The sequence below is a fragment of the Rhinolophus sinicus genome, chromosome 3, assembly GCF_057876585.1.
Source record: "Rhinolophus sinicus isolate RSI-liver-muscle chromosome 3, RSI-T2T, whole genome shotgun sequence".
Classification (NCBI taxonomy): domain Eukaryota; kingdom Metazoa; phylum Chordata; class Mammalia; order Chiroptera; family Rhinolophidae; genus Rhinolophus; species Rhinolophus sinicus.
In genome coordinates this window covers 393,142-411,104 of record NC_142503.1, presented here as the reverse complement: position 1 = coordinate 411,104, position 17,963 = coordinate 393,142, and the positions used below count along the sequence as shown (strand labels likewise).

General features: G+C 56.3%; 1 protein-coding gene across 11 annotated transcripts in view; it reads left to right on the top strand.

Moving 5' to 3' along the window:
- The window catches only part of TPPP (tubulin polymerization promoting protein), a 33,930-nt gene extending 20,566 nt beyond the window's left edge, over positions 1 to 13,364 (top strand). For 3 of the 11 annotated variants that reach the window (XM_074329152.2, XM_074329153.2, XM_088796414.1), the window contains exons 2-5: positions 151 to 468; positions 7,217 to 7,427; positions 7,620 to 10,904; positions 11,074 to 13,364. In XM_074329152.2, coding sequence (XP_074185253.1) covers positions 155 to 468; positions 7,217 to 7,427; positions 7,620 to 7,814 — 720 coding nt within the window. In that variant the 5' untranslated portion in view covers positions 151 to 154 and the 3' untranslated portion in view covers positions 7,815 to 10,904; positions 11,074 to 13,364. Of the gene's footprint in view, positions 1 to 150; positions 469 to 7,216; positions 7,428 to 7,619 lie in introns of all 11 variants that reach the window. The other 8 variants (XM_074329155.2, XM_074329154.2, XM_088796420.1 and 5 more) reach the window with 7 other exon arrangements.
- Positions 13,365 to 17,963: the final 4,599 nt, after the last annotated feature.

The window sequence follows — 17,963 nt, the reverse complement described above, 5'->3', positions numbered from 1 at the left end:
CCCAGCGGCATCCAGCTGTGGCCACCTGGACAGGGTTCTGGCCCCTCTGCCCAAGGCTTGGCTCCGCAGGTCCCCGGGTCCCTGCCGTGTCCTGTAAGTGGGCAGCGGCCCCCAGAAACAGAATAACCCTATGCCATCCTTCCTCCCCAGGAACATGGCCGACAGCAAGGCCAAGCCCGCCAAGGCCGCCAACAAGACACCCCCAAAGTCCCCGGGGGACCCCGCGAAGGACAAGGCGGCTAAGCGGCTGTCCTTGGAGTCAGAAGGCACCCCCGAGGGGGCGGCCGCGGCCCCCGAGCTCAGCGCCCTGGAGGAGGCCTTCCGGCGGTTTGCGGTGCACGGGGACACCAGAGCCACGGGCAAGGAGCTGCACGGGAAGAACTGGTCGAAACTGTGCAAGGACTGCCAGGTGATCGACGGGAAGAATGTGACTGTCACCGACGTGGACATTGTCTTCAGCAAAATCAAGTAAGTGCACTGGGCTCGCTGTGTGGGCCGGACACGCGTCTGGGCGGCTGGGGTTTGTGCTTAGGGCTGCAAGGAGGTGTGATGCTTCCAGACCCTTCCGATCCCAGAGTCAGGTGCCCAGGGATTGGAGCCAGAACACCCCGTGTCGGGGGCCCTGCCAACGGGGCTTGGGGGTCTCAGGTGGCCGAGTCTGAGAGGTGGCCGCCCGTGCTGAGCTGTGAAGCCTGTTGGAGGTGCCAGCGGGGTCTCACCCGGCCCTGCCAGCCAGCCCCTCCGTGGGGTCCCCTCCACTTGGGGAAATGACCACAGATGAGGCAGAGTGTGGCCAAGATGACAGTGAGCATGGAGTCTGAGCAGTGCCCCCGTGCTTCCTCTGTGCGTGCATGCGTGCGTGAGTGTCCACGCTCGCTGCACACACCCTTTCTCCTAGACGCTGGGGGCTCGTGCAGGCAGGGTTCTGCTGGGCACCTGTGAAGTGCCAGGACATTCTCCTGCCGTCCACAACCCACGACCACACCTGAGAAAATTAACAGCGTCCCCCAGAGCCACCAACTGTCCAGCCCTCTCTGTCCAGGTCATGCCTGTTGCTGGAAAATGGCGTCATTCCCGCTTAGTTTGGCCCATGTTCCGTCTCAGGTCACCCGCGCCCTCCGCTTAGTGGCCTGGCTGCTCCATCCGTCCTGCTCTGAGCACAGAGGTCGTGAATACTTTCTTAAGTTGCTTCCCCAGAGGCTGTGACTTCATGTCACCACTGTGTGTGGAAATGCTGTGAGGTGAGGTCTCCCCGATGCCCTAGGTGACAGCCACCTGAGGCTGAGGGGCAGCCATCACTGCCAGTCCCTGCAGAGCCACAGGCCGGCTATCCTGGGGTTAGCTTGTTCCCATGAGGCGGGAGGTTGCCCTGGGGTGGCCTGGCTGGGGCAGGGTGGAGGTGGCGCCGAAAATGATGGAGCACAGGAGACAGGCACTCGTCAGGTGGCGGGGACCCCACCTTTCCAGCCTCACCTGAACAGTGGGAACCAGTAAGATTTACTCCAGTTGGACAGATCAGACACACTAAGGGGACATGGGATCTTGGAGCTCCCCATTTCCAGTGAGCCTGTGCCGTCTGAAGGCCCAGGGTTAGAGGAGCATGCAGGCCCGGGGGGAAGGGCGCAGTGGGGGGCAGGGCTCACGGGGCTCAGCATGGTCCCTCCCTCAGTCCCCGGGCAGGTCCTACAGGCCCGTAGAGTTGGCCTGTGTAAACTCAATGTGTTCAGGAAAGACAGAGGGGACAGATGCAGAAGCAAAGGAACCCCAAGAGCTGTTTCTGTCGGGGAATGTTCCAGAAGGGCTGGGAGGGAGGCGAGAGGAGTGCCACCGGTTCCCACGCCCACGGCACTGGTCCAGACTTGCTGTGTCAGGGTGGTGGCTACTCTTCCTTCCCTCGCTCTTAATTCCTCAGCAGTAAGTTGCCTTCAAGCTACTGCATGTAGCCATTGCACACGTGTGCACACATGAGCTCACAGCCCACACACACGTAGACATGCATATATTCATGTGTGCACAAGCCCACAGCACACATGCACACACGCATGCACACGAGCGTGCACACACAGGCTCTGCACTTCCTTGCAGGAGGCGAGGTGGCTCATTCAGAGGACGAGTTCGCTGCATAGGCCAGAAGCCCGTGTGCGGGAAGCAGGTGCCCACTGGGACCTGCTGGGTCACAGCATGAGTGGGTACTGGGAAGGAGCCCACCTGCTCCCAGTGCCGTCCTGGGAGGCAGGATGTCAGCTGCTCGGATACTTCGTGCCTGAGGCCTGGTCCCTGGCTCCTGGGCACAGCGGGCTCCCCACTGCAGAAGGCAGGGCTGTCTCTGCCTCAGGTCACTGTAGGGGGATGCGGAACAGAATGGGCAGCTGTGGCCCCAGCCCAGTGAGGGGTCCTGGTCACCACACAGTCAAGGTCACAGAGTGGCAGCCACAGAGACCCCTAGAAGGGAGGTGGGGTCCCCATGCCTGGGTGGCTTGCTGGGCATCACGCAGGGTATGGTGGGGGCTCATGCCTTGTCCTTGGGATGGAAGAGGCAGGCAGTATCGTTGGGGGAACAGGGCCTGGGAGAGGTCGTGGGGGGACAGTCCCCAGGCAGGGTCGTGGGGTCCTGCAAGATGGGTGTGGGACCTCAGAGTCGCCCATTTGGTGGAGAAAAGCTGGCCCTTCCTGTTTGGGGAGGTTGCCAGGGCGCCAGCTGGGGTATCTGCAGCCTTTGTTTACATCCTGTCACCATGGCAGCGCCTGTCTGTTTTCATGTTACTATGCGTTACATTTTAAACAGATTTCTTGCAGCTTTATAGCAGGTCTGGACGGAAGACTATTGTTACCTAGACAAAGACTCGGGCACCCTCCCCGCCCCAAAGGACAGACGATGGTCAGTCTGAAATATTAATTAATCAGGACTTTACATGCACAAGCCACTTGGGGGCTGTGGATGGCAACGTCCAGTTCCGTCCTGCCTGCCTGGCCTGCATGTGCGGGGCAGACACTGGCGTCCCCGGCCTGCAGGGGCAGAGGCGGACCAAGGGGCAGAGGAGGGCAGGTGTCTGCTGCAGCCTCTGCCACCTCCCGACTGTCTCCCGGGTGCTGTGTGTTCACATAGCAGCAGCCTGTTTCCTGCGACTCATGCTGACACAACTAGCCCGAGTCCAGCATCTGGTCCCAGGTTAGGAGGAAGCAGGCGACCTGGAAAGCTGCTGTGTTCTTGCCACACACGCCACAGCCATAGCCAGGACACGTGAGAGTTGTCTGAGGCAGGGACCCCTCGGCTCTGGGGTAACGGACCCAAGCGATGTGCACCCAGGAAGCTGTCGGACCGCAAGCCCCCATGAGAGCGCCGTTGTTGGGTGGGGGCTGCTGGAGTGGGCAGAGAGCTCTGCGTGTGATATGATGTCCAAGAAACACCACCGATGACAGTGACCTGACAGGGCTGGTGGCAGTGCCTGCTCAGTGCCCAGGGGCTCCCTCCCTGCTCCTGGGCCTGGGGGCTGAATGGGCCACACTCCTAGAGTGAAGGGCGTCCAGCAGCTCCACGCTGGGCCTTTCCTGCCCCAGTACCTCCCTCCAGCTGGTGGCGAGGGCCCTGGAGGGAGGGTGCCCCCAGCTGGGCTTTCAGTTTAGGTGTTAGGGTCTCAGCATCAGGGAGGCTGTTGGCGAATCCTCTGTGGGGCCCTCTTGTGGCCACCCAGGCAGTGCAGGGTGTCCAGTGGCTTCCGCCCTGAGCCTCTAGGGCCCCGCCCCTCACAGGGTTAAGTCCAGCCCCAGGCACCCCCCACCCCATGTCCGGCCACCCTAGGCACACACACACTTAGGAGGACTTTTTTTCTAATTAGGGGAGTGTAACTGAATGTGAGGGTCACAGCTGCCCCTTCAGGCAGGTTGGCACCTTGCCTGCCCCACCTGAGAGCTGAGCACCCTGCCATCCATGGGCGGGGGCTGGGTCTGCGCTCCTGGCTCTGCACCTGCTGGGGCCCAGTTGGGGGGGCTCGGGGGGCCGGTCACTGGAGGGGGCGAGGGGTGCTGTCTCCAGCAGAGGCCGATCAGAGCAGCTGCACCCTCCCCAAGCACATCAGGCGCCCCAGGTGTCACATCCCCAACAGGCACAGGTCCCCCAGGAGCCCGTTCCCCCACTGGCCCAGAGCTGATGGGTGTATCCCAGAGGCTCCCTCTCTCTGATCCTTGGCAGTACCTCCGATGCCCCCCTCAACCCCTCGCTTCCTGCCCACACTGGTGTCCTGGCCAGCCAGGCTGCTGTCTGGACAGGTCACCTGGGGGAGCCTGGGAGAGCCAGCACTTTCTCTGACCGCCCCCCCCCCCCCCCGGGAATCTGGCTGTGCCTTTCAGGAGGGGTTGGGGGTCCTGTTCTCCATCCTGGGACACTGGCCAGAGCCTGGGAGCCTTCATGTTACTGGACACACACATCTGTCCTTGCAGGTCTGGGCTGGCCCCCGGGGCCCTGGTCTTTCAGGAGCAGCCAGCCTGACCCCTTGCCTGCCCTGAGCTGGGCCTTCAGGCCCAGGGGACGCAGGGACTGGGAAGCAGAGCGTAGCCCCAGGTCACGGGCCCCCATCGCTGCTGGGCTGGCTTTCCAGCACAACAGCTGCCGTCAGAGCAGGGCCGGTGTGGGCGCACCGCCGTCCTGTGGACTCGAGAACAGGCCCGCTCTGTGTGCCGAGAGCTGTGTAAGGTGATCGTGTCTCCAGGGAAGGGACTGGCGTTATCATTCTAGAACCTGCTGTGGACTCTCCCAGCAGCAGGAGACTGAGTCCCCTGGGGAAGGTTCCCAGACCCACCCGCCAGTCACAGTGGGGACACTTGGGGACACTGGCCTGGCCAGGTGGAGTAGGCGAGCCAGGGCCCTGGGCCTGGACGTCCACCCCGATCTGAATGTGGCCTCTGACCGGAGCCCCCGTTGGCCGTCCCCCACCCCTGGGCTGAGTGAGTCACACTGGTGGCGCCTGGTGCCGGGTGCCCTGAGACGGCCGAGTGCCCCAGTGGCTGGTCAGAGGGTTGGCCGTCAGGGCTGGCATTCATGTGCCATCCCAGGCAGGCCGTGACAAGAGACAGGAGTGCTTGTGACAGCCCAGGACAAACAAACAGGCCTGTGGCTCTAGAGGTTACCCACCCCGCAGGGTCCAGAGGGAGAAAAGAGGCCATGTTTACACCACTCTAGGCAGCCAGGCTGAGGGCAGCGGCCCAGAACGGCCCTGCATGGGATCCCGATTCATCCAACCTGGCACCGCAGGCCTCAGCGTGTTGATGGGTTTCATGGCCAAGAGCTCCATGGGGCGGAACCCACCGCCAAACACGGAGTCTGATGAAGCCCTGTGTCCACCAGCCACCCAGCCCCTGCCCTGTGGTCCTTGTGGGGAGAAGCGCCCTCAGGACAGACGGCTCTGAATGCTCCTGGTCCCCCTCCCGAGGGGCCTCCCTGGGGTGAGGTCGGCTGCGGCCTCCGCTCAGCTCTCCTGACTGTGGGGGTGTTGCTTTGCATGTCCTGTGTTTTCAGACACACGTGTCACTAGTGCAGGTGGACCCCATGTGGGCTATGGATGTGCCAAAGCGTGTCTGTCCGCTCACCGCCGGCGTTTCTGGGTCTTGGTGACTGAGAACTGTGAGTGAACAGTGACTCCGTGTGAGCTCGTTTTCATTTCTCGAGGGAAAACCCGGGAGTTGTGGGGTCGTGACCTTAAGAAACTGCCAAACTGCCTTCCACAGTGGACGCCATGCTGCGTCCCCGCAGCGGCTGCGTCTGGGTGCTGGCCCCGCGTCCCCATGCATGGGGGACGTCGTCTTCTTCCGTCAGGGCCTTTGGGCCCTCCCTGTGGACTGGCCGCTTTGCCCCCCACAGGTCTTTGAACCAGGTCTGGTTCAGCGATTCTGCCCAATTTTGTACACTGGGTTCCTTCTTCTTGTTGAGTTTTAAGAGTTCTTTGTCTATTTGAGATACAGTCCTTTATCAGACGTGTGCTTTGTATTTTCTCCCAGTCTGTGGTTTGTCTTTTCATTAGTGTCTTTTGAAGAAAATGGCATTTAAGACTTTGGTGAAATCCAGTTCATCTTCTTTTCTTTCATGGACTGTTTCCTGGTGTCATTTCTAAGAAATCTTTGTCTAACCCAAGGTCACAGAGACTTTCTCTTAGATGTTCTCCCAGAAGTTTTAGTTTTAGGCTTTATGATAAATTTAGGACTTTGATCCGTCTGGGTTAACTTTTGTACATGGCACAAGGCAGATCGGAGCTCATCCCTTTCCCTGGGGATGTCGGTCTTCCAGCTCCGTGTGTTACACACATGCTCCTTCCTCCACTCAGTAGCCTTTGCTGTAAATCCTGTGTGTCCTGTCGTCACAGGGGCCTGTCCCTGCGTGTCGTCCTGGGGCTGAGATGTGAGTCTTGAACTTGGGTGGTTTCGGCTGTTATCCACCCTGGGTGGGAACCAGGGGGCCCCTTCACGCCATCTCTGATTTTAAAACATTCAAAACACACTGAATGGAATAGCTGGGAAAGACCCAGTTAAAGTGGCAAGAATGTTTTCCAGTTAAAATTATAAAAGATGACGAGCCAGTTCAGAGCTTCTCCCATCAGATGCGTTTGAAGGAAACGTTGGGCGCCCCGCTCCTCACGCAGCCGGCTCCACGTCCTGGGGGGCGCCCCTCCTGGCCGCGTCCTGGGGGGCGCCCCGCCTGGCCGCGTGGTAACCCTGACGCAGACTCCCTGGCCCCAGGCAGGATCCAGGCGTCTCCCTTGTGGTTTGGATCCACTGAGCTTGTCACAGTAACTTTTCTGAAAGTCCTTCCCTGACTGGAGGCCACAAATATACCCCGTTTAGAACCAGACAACGGCTTCGTTTCAATGTCCAGTTGTTCATAAAGGACGTGCTTCCTTTAAGCTGTTTTCCAAGACAATTTATATTTGCTATTGTTGCCAATGGCAACGGACTGTTGGGTGTAAACACTGTAGGCAGGGAAGGGGAGGGCAGGAGGAGGAGGAAGGGGGAGGGTAGGGAGAGGGGAAGGGGAGGAGAAAGGGAGGGAGGGGGGCAGGGGGAAGGAAGAGCTGGGGGAGGGGAAGGGAGAGGCGGGCGGGGGTCCCGGGCAGGGCTCCCGGGCAGGGCTGGGCACCCCCATCAGGCCCCTGGGCGAGGTTGGGGTTCACCCATGTGGTCAGGTGCCGGGTCACAGCCCAGCGACTGCTCAGAGCAGCTGGTTCTGCAGCATGGAAGCCAGTGGCCGTGCGAGTGGCTGGTGGCCCTGCGTCCTCTCTCCCTGCAGAGGGAAGGGCTGCCGGACCATCACGTTCGAGCAGTTCCAGGAGGCGCTGGAGGAGCTGGCCAAGAAGAGGTTCAAGGAAAAGAGCAGCGAGGAGGCCGTGCGCGAGGTGCACAGGCTCATCGAGGGCAAGGCCCCCATCATCTCAGGGGTGACGGTGAGCGAGGAGGGTCCCTTGGGGAGCGTGACACGTGAGGTCTGGGGAACGGGTGGCAGGGCCATAAAGACAGGACGAAGCCTTCAGTCACCGGGGTGCGGGCTGGCCCAGGCCGCCCCCCTCAGTGCCCGTCGTGCGTCGTGCGGGGACCTCCCCTCCCTGTGCGGCTAACCTTCCCTGCTCCTCCTGCAGAAAGCCATCTCGTCCCCCACCGTGTCGCGGCTCACGGACACGACCAAGTTCACGGGCTCCCACAAGGAACGCTTCGACCCGTCGGGCAGAGGCAAAGGCAAGGCCGGGCGCGTGGACCTCGTGGACGAGTCCGGCTACGTGCCAGGGTACAAGCATGCGGGCACCTACGACCAGAAGGTGCAGGGGGGCAAGTAGCCGTCCTCCGTCGTGGGCCCACATCGCCTCACACTTCGTTACATTCCTGGACTCACTGGGGCAGAACTCAGATGCCCGGGCAGGTGGCTGAGGGTGACACTCAAGCCTGCCTCCTGCCTGGGACCCCGGCGCACTCCTCTCCAACCCCAGGTGGGCCCCTGAACTCAGACCTTCCTCTAACACACCTGCCTCGTCCCGTGCTGGTAAGTCAACAATTGGTCATTTCCAGAGTCTTCTGGGACCAGACCACACGGCCACCTGGTTTGCAGGCGAAGGGGGACCCTGTCAGAGGGGACCTCCTGGCTGGCAGACTCTCCCAGGAGCCGCAGGGCAGCGTGCACTAACACACCAGCAGCGGTGAAACGGGAGAATCCGGAACCGGACGGCAGTGTCTGCAAGGCCTTGTGCAGGTGTGGGCCCCGGTGCACGCTCGCACATGACACTCACGCTGACACACATGCACTCACGCACTCACATGCCCACCCACACTCGTGCACACGCACACCCACGCCCACGAACCAGGTCTGTGCTAAGTGCACTCATGTAAGTGAAGGCTGGTGTGCAAAGGAAGGTGAGCCAGGAAAGAACGCCCCTCAGTGGACCCAAGGAAAGTGATTTGATGTGTGAAGTTAGAAGTTTGAAAGGAAGGACGACAGGTCATTTCGGTTTTTAAATGAGAAACGAGAAGAAACCATAACTGTTTCTTTATCCTCAAAACGGATCTGGAAAGGTTCTGGACACCCTGCTTCTGTGACTCTCTTCCTGCTGGCCCTGTGTCTCCAGGTCACAAGCCCCTGTTGGCTCTGAGGCTCCTGCACGGGCAGCCACGTGACAGGTGTCTTCTGCCCGTGCCCGCTCTGGGCTCCAGGGTCGAGGCTGAGGGTGGACGAGGCTGCCCCTTTTCGCTCACAGCACAAGGCCCCTGGGATCAAGCCTCCTGGGCTGTCCTAACCCTTGAGCGAGGAAACCGCACAAAGCCAGGTCAGGGTGGCGCTTGGCAGCAGCACATAAACGGATCCACAACCTGATGTGTGACCAGCTGGACCATGTGTCCTGGAGCTGGTCCTGGCAGAAGCCCATGGCAGCCTCGGGGAAATGCTTCCTGGAGCCTGGCCACCCCACTGTGCGCTCTGCACCCCCTTCCTAGACACGCAGCTAAACAGGAACCAGCACTGCCGTGGCGCACACACGCGCCTCCAAGCCCCGCCCGACAGGCTCAGGGCCAGCGCTCCCAGATGACATGGCTCCTCTGAAGCAACGGTCTCCCCCAGGCCCCTTGCCACCCCCCTGCAGGCCCTCACTTGAGGGTGGTGATGTCCTCTGCAGGCAGCTTTGTTCTGAGGCACTGGGAGCTCCCAGCGTGTGGCACTGGAACGGAGGAAATCACAGAGCGCAGGCTTCAAGGGTCACTTTTAGGCCACAGTCTCACTACTGCCTCGAAAGTTTCTAACTTGGGGATCCTAAGTGCCTGGCCGGGCAGGGAAACTGAGGACGGAGGTCTGGGGGAAAGGCAGGCAGGAGGCCAGCCCTCGCCCTGTGCTCCCCCCCGGCCCAGGCTGGACCTTGTGTGAAACCTGTGGGAAGCATGTCTGAAGACAACCGAACATGCCCCGTGTTTCTTGACAAACCACAGCCCATGTTCCATGGCCGGTGACGTTCTCATCGGTGGTCACAGAGCAGGGCTCCTCCCCAGGGCCCGGAGACACCGCCGGGGACGGGGGTCTCCTGCCCGTGAATAGCCCAGTCCCCACCGTCACAGACACTGGAATCCAGGACCTCGGTCCCCACAGCGTGCACACCAGAGAGGACAGCACAGGGTCCCCATGCCACAGCCCGTAGAAGAACGCATGTCACTTGGGCACCACGGATGCTGCCCCTTCTCAGAGCTCTCGCCCCCAGGACACGAGAGGGTGCCCGACACCAGGACATGGTCCCCGGTCCGAGAGTGTTGTCTTCAGGCAAGAATGGCCTCCACATGGAAGGTCCGACCCCAGTGGGGGTCTGGCTGCCAGGAACTCACTGGGAAAGTGGGGTCTAAGCAAAAGAAACGACATGAGTTCCCGTCCTTGGGGTCCTGGCCGCAGAGCCCACCTTGGACTGGAGCCCCCGTCTTCCCATGAGGCGGTCCTGGCCTGTGGAGCACCAGCCTATCCCACAGGCCGGTGCAGGTGACCTGCTCGACAAGAAAGGACCGGTCACTCCGCTGACCCTTACAGCAGCGCTTCCCTTTGCGTGTCACCAGTGAGGGTCAAGTGCACACAGCTGCTCCCCGGTGGCCTCGCGGTCCCAGCCCCCCAGGGAGAACCCCACACACCGGCCCAGGGGCCTGGACCACAGCACCGAGGTGCCACTGGGGTCTCCTGCATCCCCTGCCCGTCCGCAGGCTCCGTCAGCCACATACACGCCAGGACGCAGCCTCCTCCAGTCAGTGTGGCTCTGCAAACCCACCCTCCCAAGCAGGCAAGCAAGAAGAGGCGGAAACTGAGTCATGAGACAAACTGGTCACCATTCTGTCCCTCTAACACCATCTGTTGTTCTTTACTGCGTTGGTGTGCAGGCTTTGAACACATGACACGTATGTGGACTCCAAGCTCACCGCATGAAACACGCACGAGCAGCCATCAGGTTCCGGCTGCTGTGAGGCTCGCAGGGTGTGTTTGTGTGCACGTGCTTATGCATTCCAGTCAGCTGCTCCTGACCGTGGTCACACACTGCATGTCACCTGTGACTAGAGGACGCAAAGCAGGCACCCGGTGACAGGGCTGTCCTGAGGGAGGACACCCAGGTGACGGGGCACGTCCTGAGGGGAGGACACCCAGGTGATGGGACACGTCCTGAGGGGAGGACACCCAGGTGGCGGGACACGTCCTGAGGGGAGGACACCCAGGTGACGGGACACGTCCTGAGGGGAGGACACCCAGGTGGCGGGACACGTCCTGAGGGGAGGACACCCAGGTGGCGGGACACGTCCTGAGGGGAGGACACCCAGGTGGCGGGACACGTCCTGAGGGGAGGACACCCAGGTGACGGGACACGTCCTGAGGGGAGGACACCCAGGTGACGGGACACGTCCTGGGGGAGGACACCCAGGTGGCGGGACACGTCCTGAGGGGAGGACACCCAGGTGACGGGACACGTCCTGAGGGGAGGACACTCAGGTGACGGGGCACGTCCTGAGGGAGGACACCCAGGTGACGGGACACGTCCTGAGAGGAGGACACTCAGGTGACGGGACACGTCCTGAGGGGAGGACACTCAGGTGATGGGGCTCGAGCTGAGGAAGGACAGTGCTGACGGGACATGTCCTGAGGGGAGGACACCCAGGTGACGGGACACGTCCTGAGGGGAGGACACCCAGGTGATGGGGCTCGAGCTGAGGAAGGACAGTGCTGACGGGACACGTCCTGAGGGGAGGACACCCAGGTGACGGGACACGTCCTGAGGGGAGGACACCCAGGTGACGGGACACGTCCTGAGGGGAGGACACTCAGGTGACGGGACACGTCCTGAGGGGAGGACACCCAGGTGACGGGGCTCGAGCTGAGGAAGGACAGTGCTGACGGGACACGTCCTGAGGGGAGGACACCCAGGTGACGGGACACGTCCTGAGGGGAGGACACCCAGGTGACGGGACACGTCCTGAGGGGAGGACACTCAGGTGACGGGACACGTCCTGAGGGGAGGACACTCAGGTGACGGGGCACGTCCTGAGGGGAGGACACCCAGGTGACGGGACACGTCCTGAGGGGAGGACACCCAGGTGACGGGACACGTCCTGAGGGGAGGACACCCAGGTGACGGGACACATCCTGAGGGGAGGACACCCAGGTGACGGGGCACGTCCTGAGGGGAGGACACCCAGGTGACGGGGCACGTCCTGAGGGGAGGACACCCAGGTGACGGGACACGTCCTGAGGGGAGGACACCCAGGTGACGGGACACGTCCTGAGGGGAGGACACCCAGGTGACGGGACACGTCCTGAGGGGAGGACACCCAGGTGACGGGACACGTCCTGAGGGGAGGACACTCAGGTGACGGGACACGTCCTGAGGGGAGGACACCCAGGTGACGGGACACGTCCTGAGGGGAGGACACTCAGGTGACGGGACACGTCCTGAGGGGAGGACACCCAGGTGACGGGACACGTCCTGAGGGGAGGACACCCAGGTGACGGGGCTCGAGCTGAGGAAGGACAGTGCTGACGGTGTCTAAATATCAGGAGAGAACAGTAGAAGGAGCATGTCTGAGAGCTCTCATCGTACCAGAATACTGTTTATTTCTATTAACGCCATAGGAGAAGCAATTAGGGAAAGGTCAGTAACAGAGTTAGCTTTACCAAAATTGCAGTTCAAACTGTGTAAGTTCAAAATACTATATATTTGTACTGGAGTATTTTTACACTGTTAATACCCTTGGGCCTAGTTTTGAGACATGAGAATTTTAGCAGGTGTGCCTCTGTTGGGCAGAAGCCTGCCCGAGGGGCACTTCCCTGGCACCACCCCCGTCTGTCCTGCTCACCTGCACCCCAGGGCTGAGCTCCAGGCAGGCCACTGGCCATTCCGCCCCCCCCCCCCCCCCACGGAGTGAAAGAACCACGGCCACAGGCAGAGGCTCACAGTCTGCACCCTGGGCCAGCACAGCTGCCTATCTCTGTGAACAGCTTTAATGGCAGAGGCCACACCTGTGTCTGAGGCACTGTGGCTGCTTCGTGGGGAGGGGTTGACAGATGTCATAGCCCATGAAACCTAAACTAGCCGCCCTCTGGCCCTTCCCTGGGGAGCCCTTGCAGACCCAGTCTGGGCATTTATTTATATACACGCTGGCTCCCACACCCCGTCCTACGGCACACGCCACACGAGGACACCTTGTCACCTGTTCAATACAGCACAGGCTGACAATTCAGCTGTACTGTGAAATTATCAATAGGCTAGAATATCTTAAAACACTGACCCTGAATAGCTTCCTGCCACTGACTTACTACTGAACACTTTGTGAAGCCCAGTGGCCTTTGCGGCACATGGACAGTGTGGCTGGGGTGGGGGGTGGGGGTGGCCCTGGGTGAGTCGGGTGTGGTCACCCATGCTTGGAGATGCTTCAGTTAACCCTCTCTCCCTTTAGACTCTTGAAAAACCAAACCAAGCCAAACAACAAAGGAAACGCACAACTGAAAGAAACTTGAAAGGGTCATAGTTTTGCACTAACTGATTTCAGGAAAGGGAAATAGATTTACATACACATGCAATATATTTTTACACTGTTCTGTTATGTGAGGGAGTAACGAGTCTATCACTTTATCAGGGTGATGGCTCGTCATGTCGATGTCATGGGTGTCCTGACTCAGAAAGTCTAAACCGCACTCACGGGAACGTTCGTGGACTGGGGTGGCCCTGCTGTCCACCCCGCAGAGTGCGAGGAGCGGGGTCGCTGTCAAGGCCTGGCCTGGGACCTTCAGTGAAATAGCTCATGTCTGTCTGCACATTGCGCCTCCTTTGTCCACTGCTGTTAACATTGTGTCAAATGGTAAAGTGACAATAAAGGTGTTAACTGTGGCCCTCCGTTATCCTCAGTGTCTGAACCAGCAGTCACACACAGGCACTAACAACCCAAGACAGCCTTCGCTTCCTCAAATAGGCGACCCCTGACCCGACCTCATGAGGAGCCAGTGGGCCAGACATCTGCTGTGTCCGAGGCCTGGTCTCGTCCAGCGCAGCCACACCACGTTACAAACAAGCACAGCAGCCCCCAAAGGTAGGGACGACATCATCAGGTAACTGCCAGCCTGACAGCCCCGCCCAGCCCAGCGAAAGTTTTCAAAAACGGAGAGAAGATGAAGGCATTTTAAACAACACCAGAGGAACTCTCACCAGGAGACATCAGTAGAAATTCTAAATGCAGGAGGAAAGTGATCACAGATGGAACGTCGGACGTGGGAGGAAGGAAAGTGGAGCAAAGAATGAATAGTAAGTAACTCCCACAAGTGACGACAAATACTTGGGCGGGAGTGTGAAAACCCCACGGGAAAACAAGGGTCGCAGGCACTTAGAGCGTATGGCCGTGCACCATGTCCGAGGGGGCAGACGGGCTGATGAACAAACACGAACGGTGATAATATAGCAGAAAGGAGGACGCAGCTTCCAAACTAGCATAGACGAAATGCTAAATGATAAAAGGTCTAAAAACAGCAACAGTAGAGAGGAAAAACAATCACAGAAAAACAGCAAAAAATGAGATGACAGGTTTAAACTAAAACATGTCAATAATATTAGCTGATAAAGCAAGAGGAGGAAACAGAACAAGAAAATTGGTAAGACAGTATTTTTAAGCCACATGTGTCACTAGTTTCAGCACGGCTGAAAACAGAGGTAAAAGCGGAAACTGAAAATGAAAAGAAGGACGAAGGCCACGGCTGGTTCTCTGGAAGGACTGATCAAGCTGACGAGCTTCTGGGGGCGCGGACGAGAAGCACGAGGAGGACGACACGGGCAGTGAGGTGGGCAGAGCAGGTGCCACGCGGTTAGCGGGGAACCGGGGGGGACGCAGGAGCAGGGAAGCCTCCAGACCACAATGCAGCCCTCAGTCTTGCCAGCCCCACAGGGTCTCTGGAGATGGCCTGTCAGAGGTAACCCCGTGGCAGGAGGGCCAGGCCCCAGTGGCCCACCGCCTCGGTCACTGACTTGGGCCCCGGATGACAGCTGAGGCAGAGCCCGAGGCCACGAGCAGCTGGAGGTCGTCTCTTACGTGCATCCCTTCCCCTGAACGGCCAGGTCTTACTTGAAGGAGGACACACGCCCTCCATCTGCCTCAGGGACACAACTTCAAATGTTGAAGCTATTATTAAAATGGCACTAAAGGACTGCGTGTTAGGCCAAAAAAAAATTGAAAATTAGGCACCTGAACAACTTCCTAGAGATGCATAACTCAGGAAAACTAACTCAAGAAGAAATGGAAGCCCACACAGATGTAGGGTAAGGAAGCACCAACCACAGTGGAAAACCCCCGAAATCTCAGGGGCTGGACACAACAGAATCTATTTCTCTCTCACAGAGAGTCCAACTGGGGTCAGCAGGGATCTCTTCCAACAGAAGAGAACAGACTTCTAATCTTACGACACAGCTAGCAAGGTCACCGAGGGAAGGGAAGCTATCAGAGTGGCCTACCACGCAAACAGTTGACATTGTGCTTCCTATGGGTCAGTGCCTACAACATTATTTACAATAATTCATTCCACCTTCACAACAACCTACAAGGCAGGCACTACTACCGTGTTTCCCTGAAAATAAGACCAGGTCTTACATTAATTTGTGCTCCAAAAGACGCATTAGGGTGTATTTTCAGGGGAGGTCTTATTTTTTCATGTACAACAATCTACATTTATTCAAATACAGTCATGTCATCTTCTTCGGAACATCGTCATAACGCACTAAATGTGTCCATCTGGCTGATGATCTTAACTGGGGCTTTTTTTTTCGGGAAAACCTGGTACCAGCCCATTTTACAAACGAAGAACTCAAGGACAGAGAACTTAAATAATCGCCCAAAGTTAGACATTAAGTGCTTTACCTAGAATACAAAATCCTAAACAAAATGTTAACAAATCAAATACAACAATTTGTCTGTGAAGGAAAACCCATTATTACTAAGTTGTTCTCGTCCCAGAAATGTAAGGTGCTTTTCACATTAGCAAATTATGGTAATTAACCAAGCCGAGGACACAGGAGAAAAATCATACACATGTACATCTCAATAGTTGCAGAAAAGTGTCTGATAAAATTCATCCATTCATGATGTACAATTCTTAGAAAATTAACAACAAAAGGAACTTCTTTAACCTGAGAAAGGCCATCTACAAAAAACCGATCACAAATTTAGTGGTGAAATGCTCAAACTTCACCTTTTATTTATTATCTAGAATTCTATTACCACTTTTAATCCATATTGCACCAGAAGTACCAGCCAGCATGAAAAAGCAAACAGCAAAACAAAACAAAAAGAAAATAAAGTAACGCATAGTAAAGGAATGGGAAAGAAAACAAGAACTCATTACTCACAGGAAACATGACTGTGTTTTAGAAAGGCTAAAATAACTATGGATAAATTATTAAAATTAATAAGAGCTTAACAAGACATAGAATTAATAATATACAAAACTCAACTGGATTTCCATATGTAACAGCAACAAATAATTAGAAAATGAAATCCCAACAAATTTAAAATATATATCTTTTAGAATGACATCACAAAACAAGAAAAACCTAGGACTAAATGTAACAAAAGATGCATATGACCTCGATGGAGAAAATGGTAAAACTATAATGATGTGCATTAGAGAAGCGCTAACAAGGGGGCAGTTTGGAAGGCCCACTGTTACCTACATGTCCATTCTTCCCAAACCGAGCAGTGAAATCTCAAACGGACGCCCAACTTAACCTGCTGATTCTAAAATCTGTGAACTGCAAAGCGTCAAAACAGCCAAGACAGACTGCACGTGCCACGGAAGGCCTTGCCGTGCAGAGATGGACAGGGCAGCCCGTGGGGAGAACAGAGGCTCAGCCACACACCACTGGTGACCATGGAGTTTTGTCAGCGATGATGGAGGCTAATTGGACTCACGTGTGAAAACAATGAAATTGGATCCTTAACCTCACAACACGCACACAAATCAGTTCCATGGAGAATATATATTTTCGTCTTCAAAATAGACAAAACTATAACATATTTTAGAAGATAACACAGTATCTTCATGACCACAAATATTTTTAAAAATTTGGATCAAAAATTCTTTAAGCATAATGAAAAAGACTGATAAACTGGACTATATGAAAGTTTAAAATTTCCCTTCATCAAGACACCATTAAAAAGCGAAAGACAAGAAAAAGCTATTTGCAAATGTAATCCACACAGTACTACTATAACTCCTACAGCTAAACAGGAGACAGATTATCCAACAGGAAAATGGGGGAAAACACCTGAAAGAGGCACTTTACAAAGACAAAGTCCAGGTGGCCAATAAACATGTGAGATAACTAGGGGGAAGCAAATTAAAACTACGGGAGGAATATGACACACCCTCTAGAATGAAGATACTAAAACTTTCAACAGTCGTGCTGAAAACAGGCCAACAAAAACCATCACATTTCGCTAGTGGGGCTGTTAGTTGGTATAACCACTTTGCAGAGAACCAAACGTTATCTATAGAAAAGCTACCAAGAACATGAGTCAGGACTTAAACATGGACAGAATGGGAAATAAAACCTTAGTAAACAAAGAACCAGATGGAATTTCAGAACTAAAATACATATAATTTCTGAAATTAAAAATTCACTGTACAGGCTCAGCCGCAGGTAAAAGGCAGAAGATCAGTAAACTTGGCACCAGGGCAACGGACCAGACCCCAGCTTAATCCCTGAGAACAAAGACCCGAGTTCAGTGACCTGTGGGGACAATATCCAGTGGTCCCGCGTAAGTGAAGCTGGAGTCTGGGAGGAGAGGGAGATACAGACAGATACGTAGATAGGTATTGGGTCAAACAAGAAATCTGAAGAAATGGCGACCAAAACTTTCCCAAATCTGATGCAAAATACAAAGTTACAGATCCAAGAAACTCAGTGAAATCCTAAAAAGAGGAGCATGAAGTGACAGCATGGTGATCGTTTTCTACCAGCTGAAAATGCATTAATACTAAAATCTTTCAAATCAATTAGAAATGATCTGGTGATGACAGAAACCCCAGCCCACACACAGAAACTACATTTGGTGTGACACATTTCCCAGCTCAATTACAAAACCTGGTGCTATCGGCCACCGCCGTGGCCAGAAGGTAACTGGAAAGGACCCAAGCCTGAGTCCCCTCTCAGGGGACGGCCGGCGCCCCTCCGACTGTCCTCGGGACACAAGGCTGACAGCCACACAGCAGCTTCTTCCTCAGTCAGTTAAACAGGGTTCTAAAAAGTTCCTTTGTTTTGCTGAAGACGGCAAGTGTCACAGAAGATGGACGTTTCCAAACTACACATCTAATTTTATGCCCTGTTATGACACCATTTTCAGAAACACACTGTGAACGAGAGTTAGTTTTACTGTGGGATGTTACTATCAAAAAACAATAGTTTTTAACAATTCCCACAACTATGAATGTTATTTTATGAAGTCCT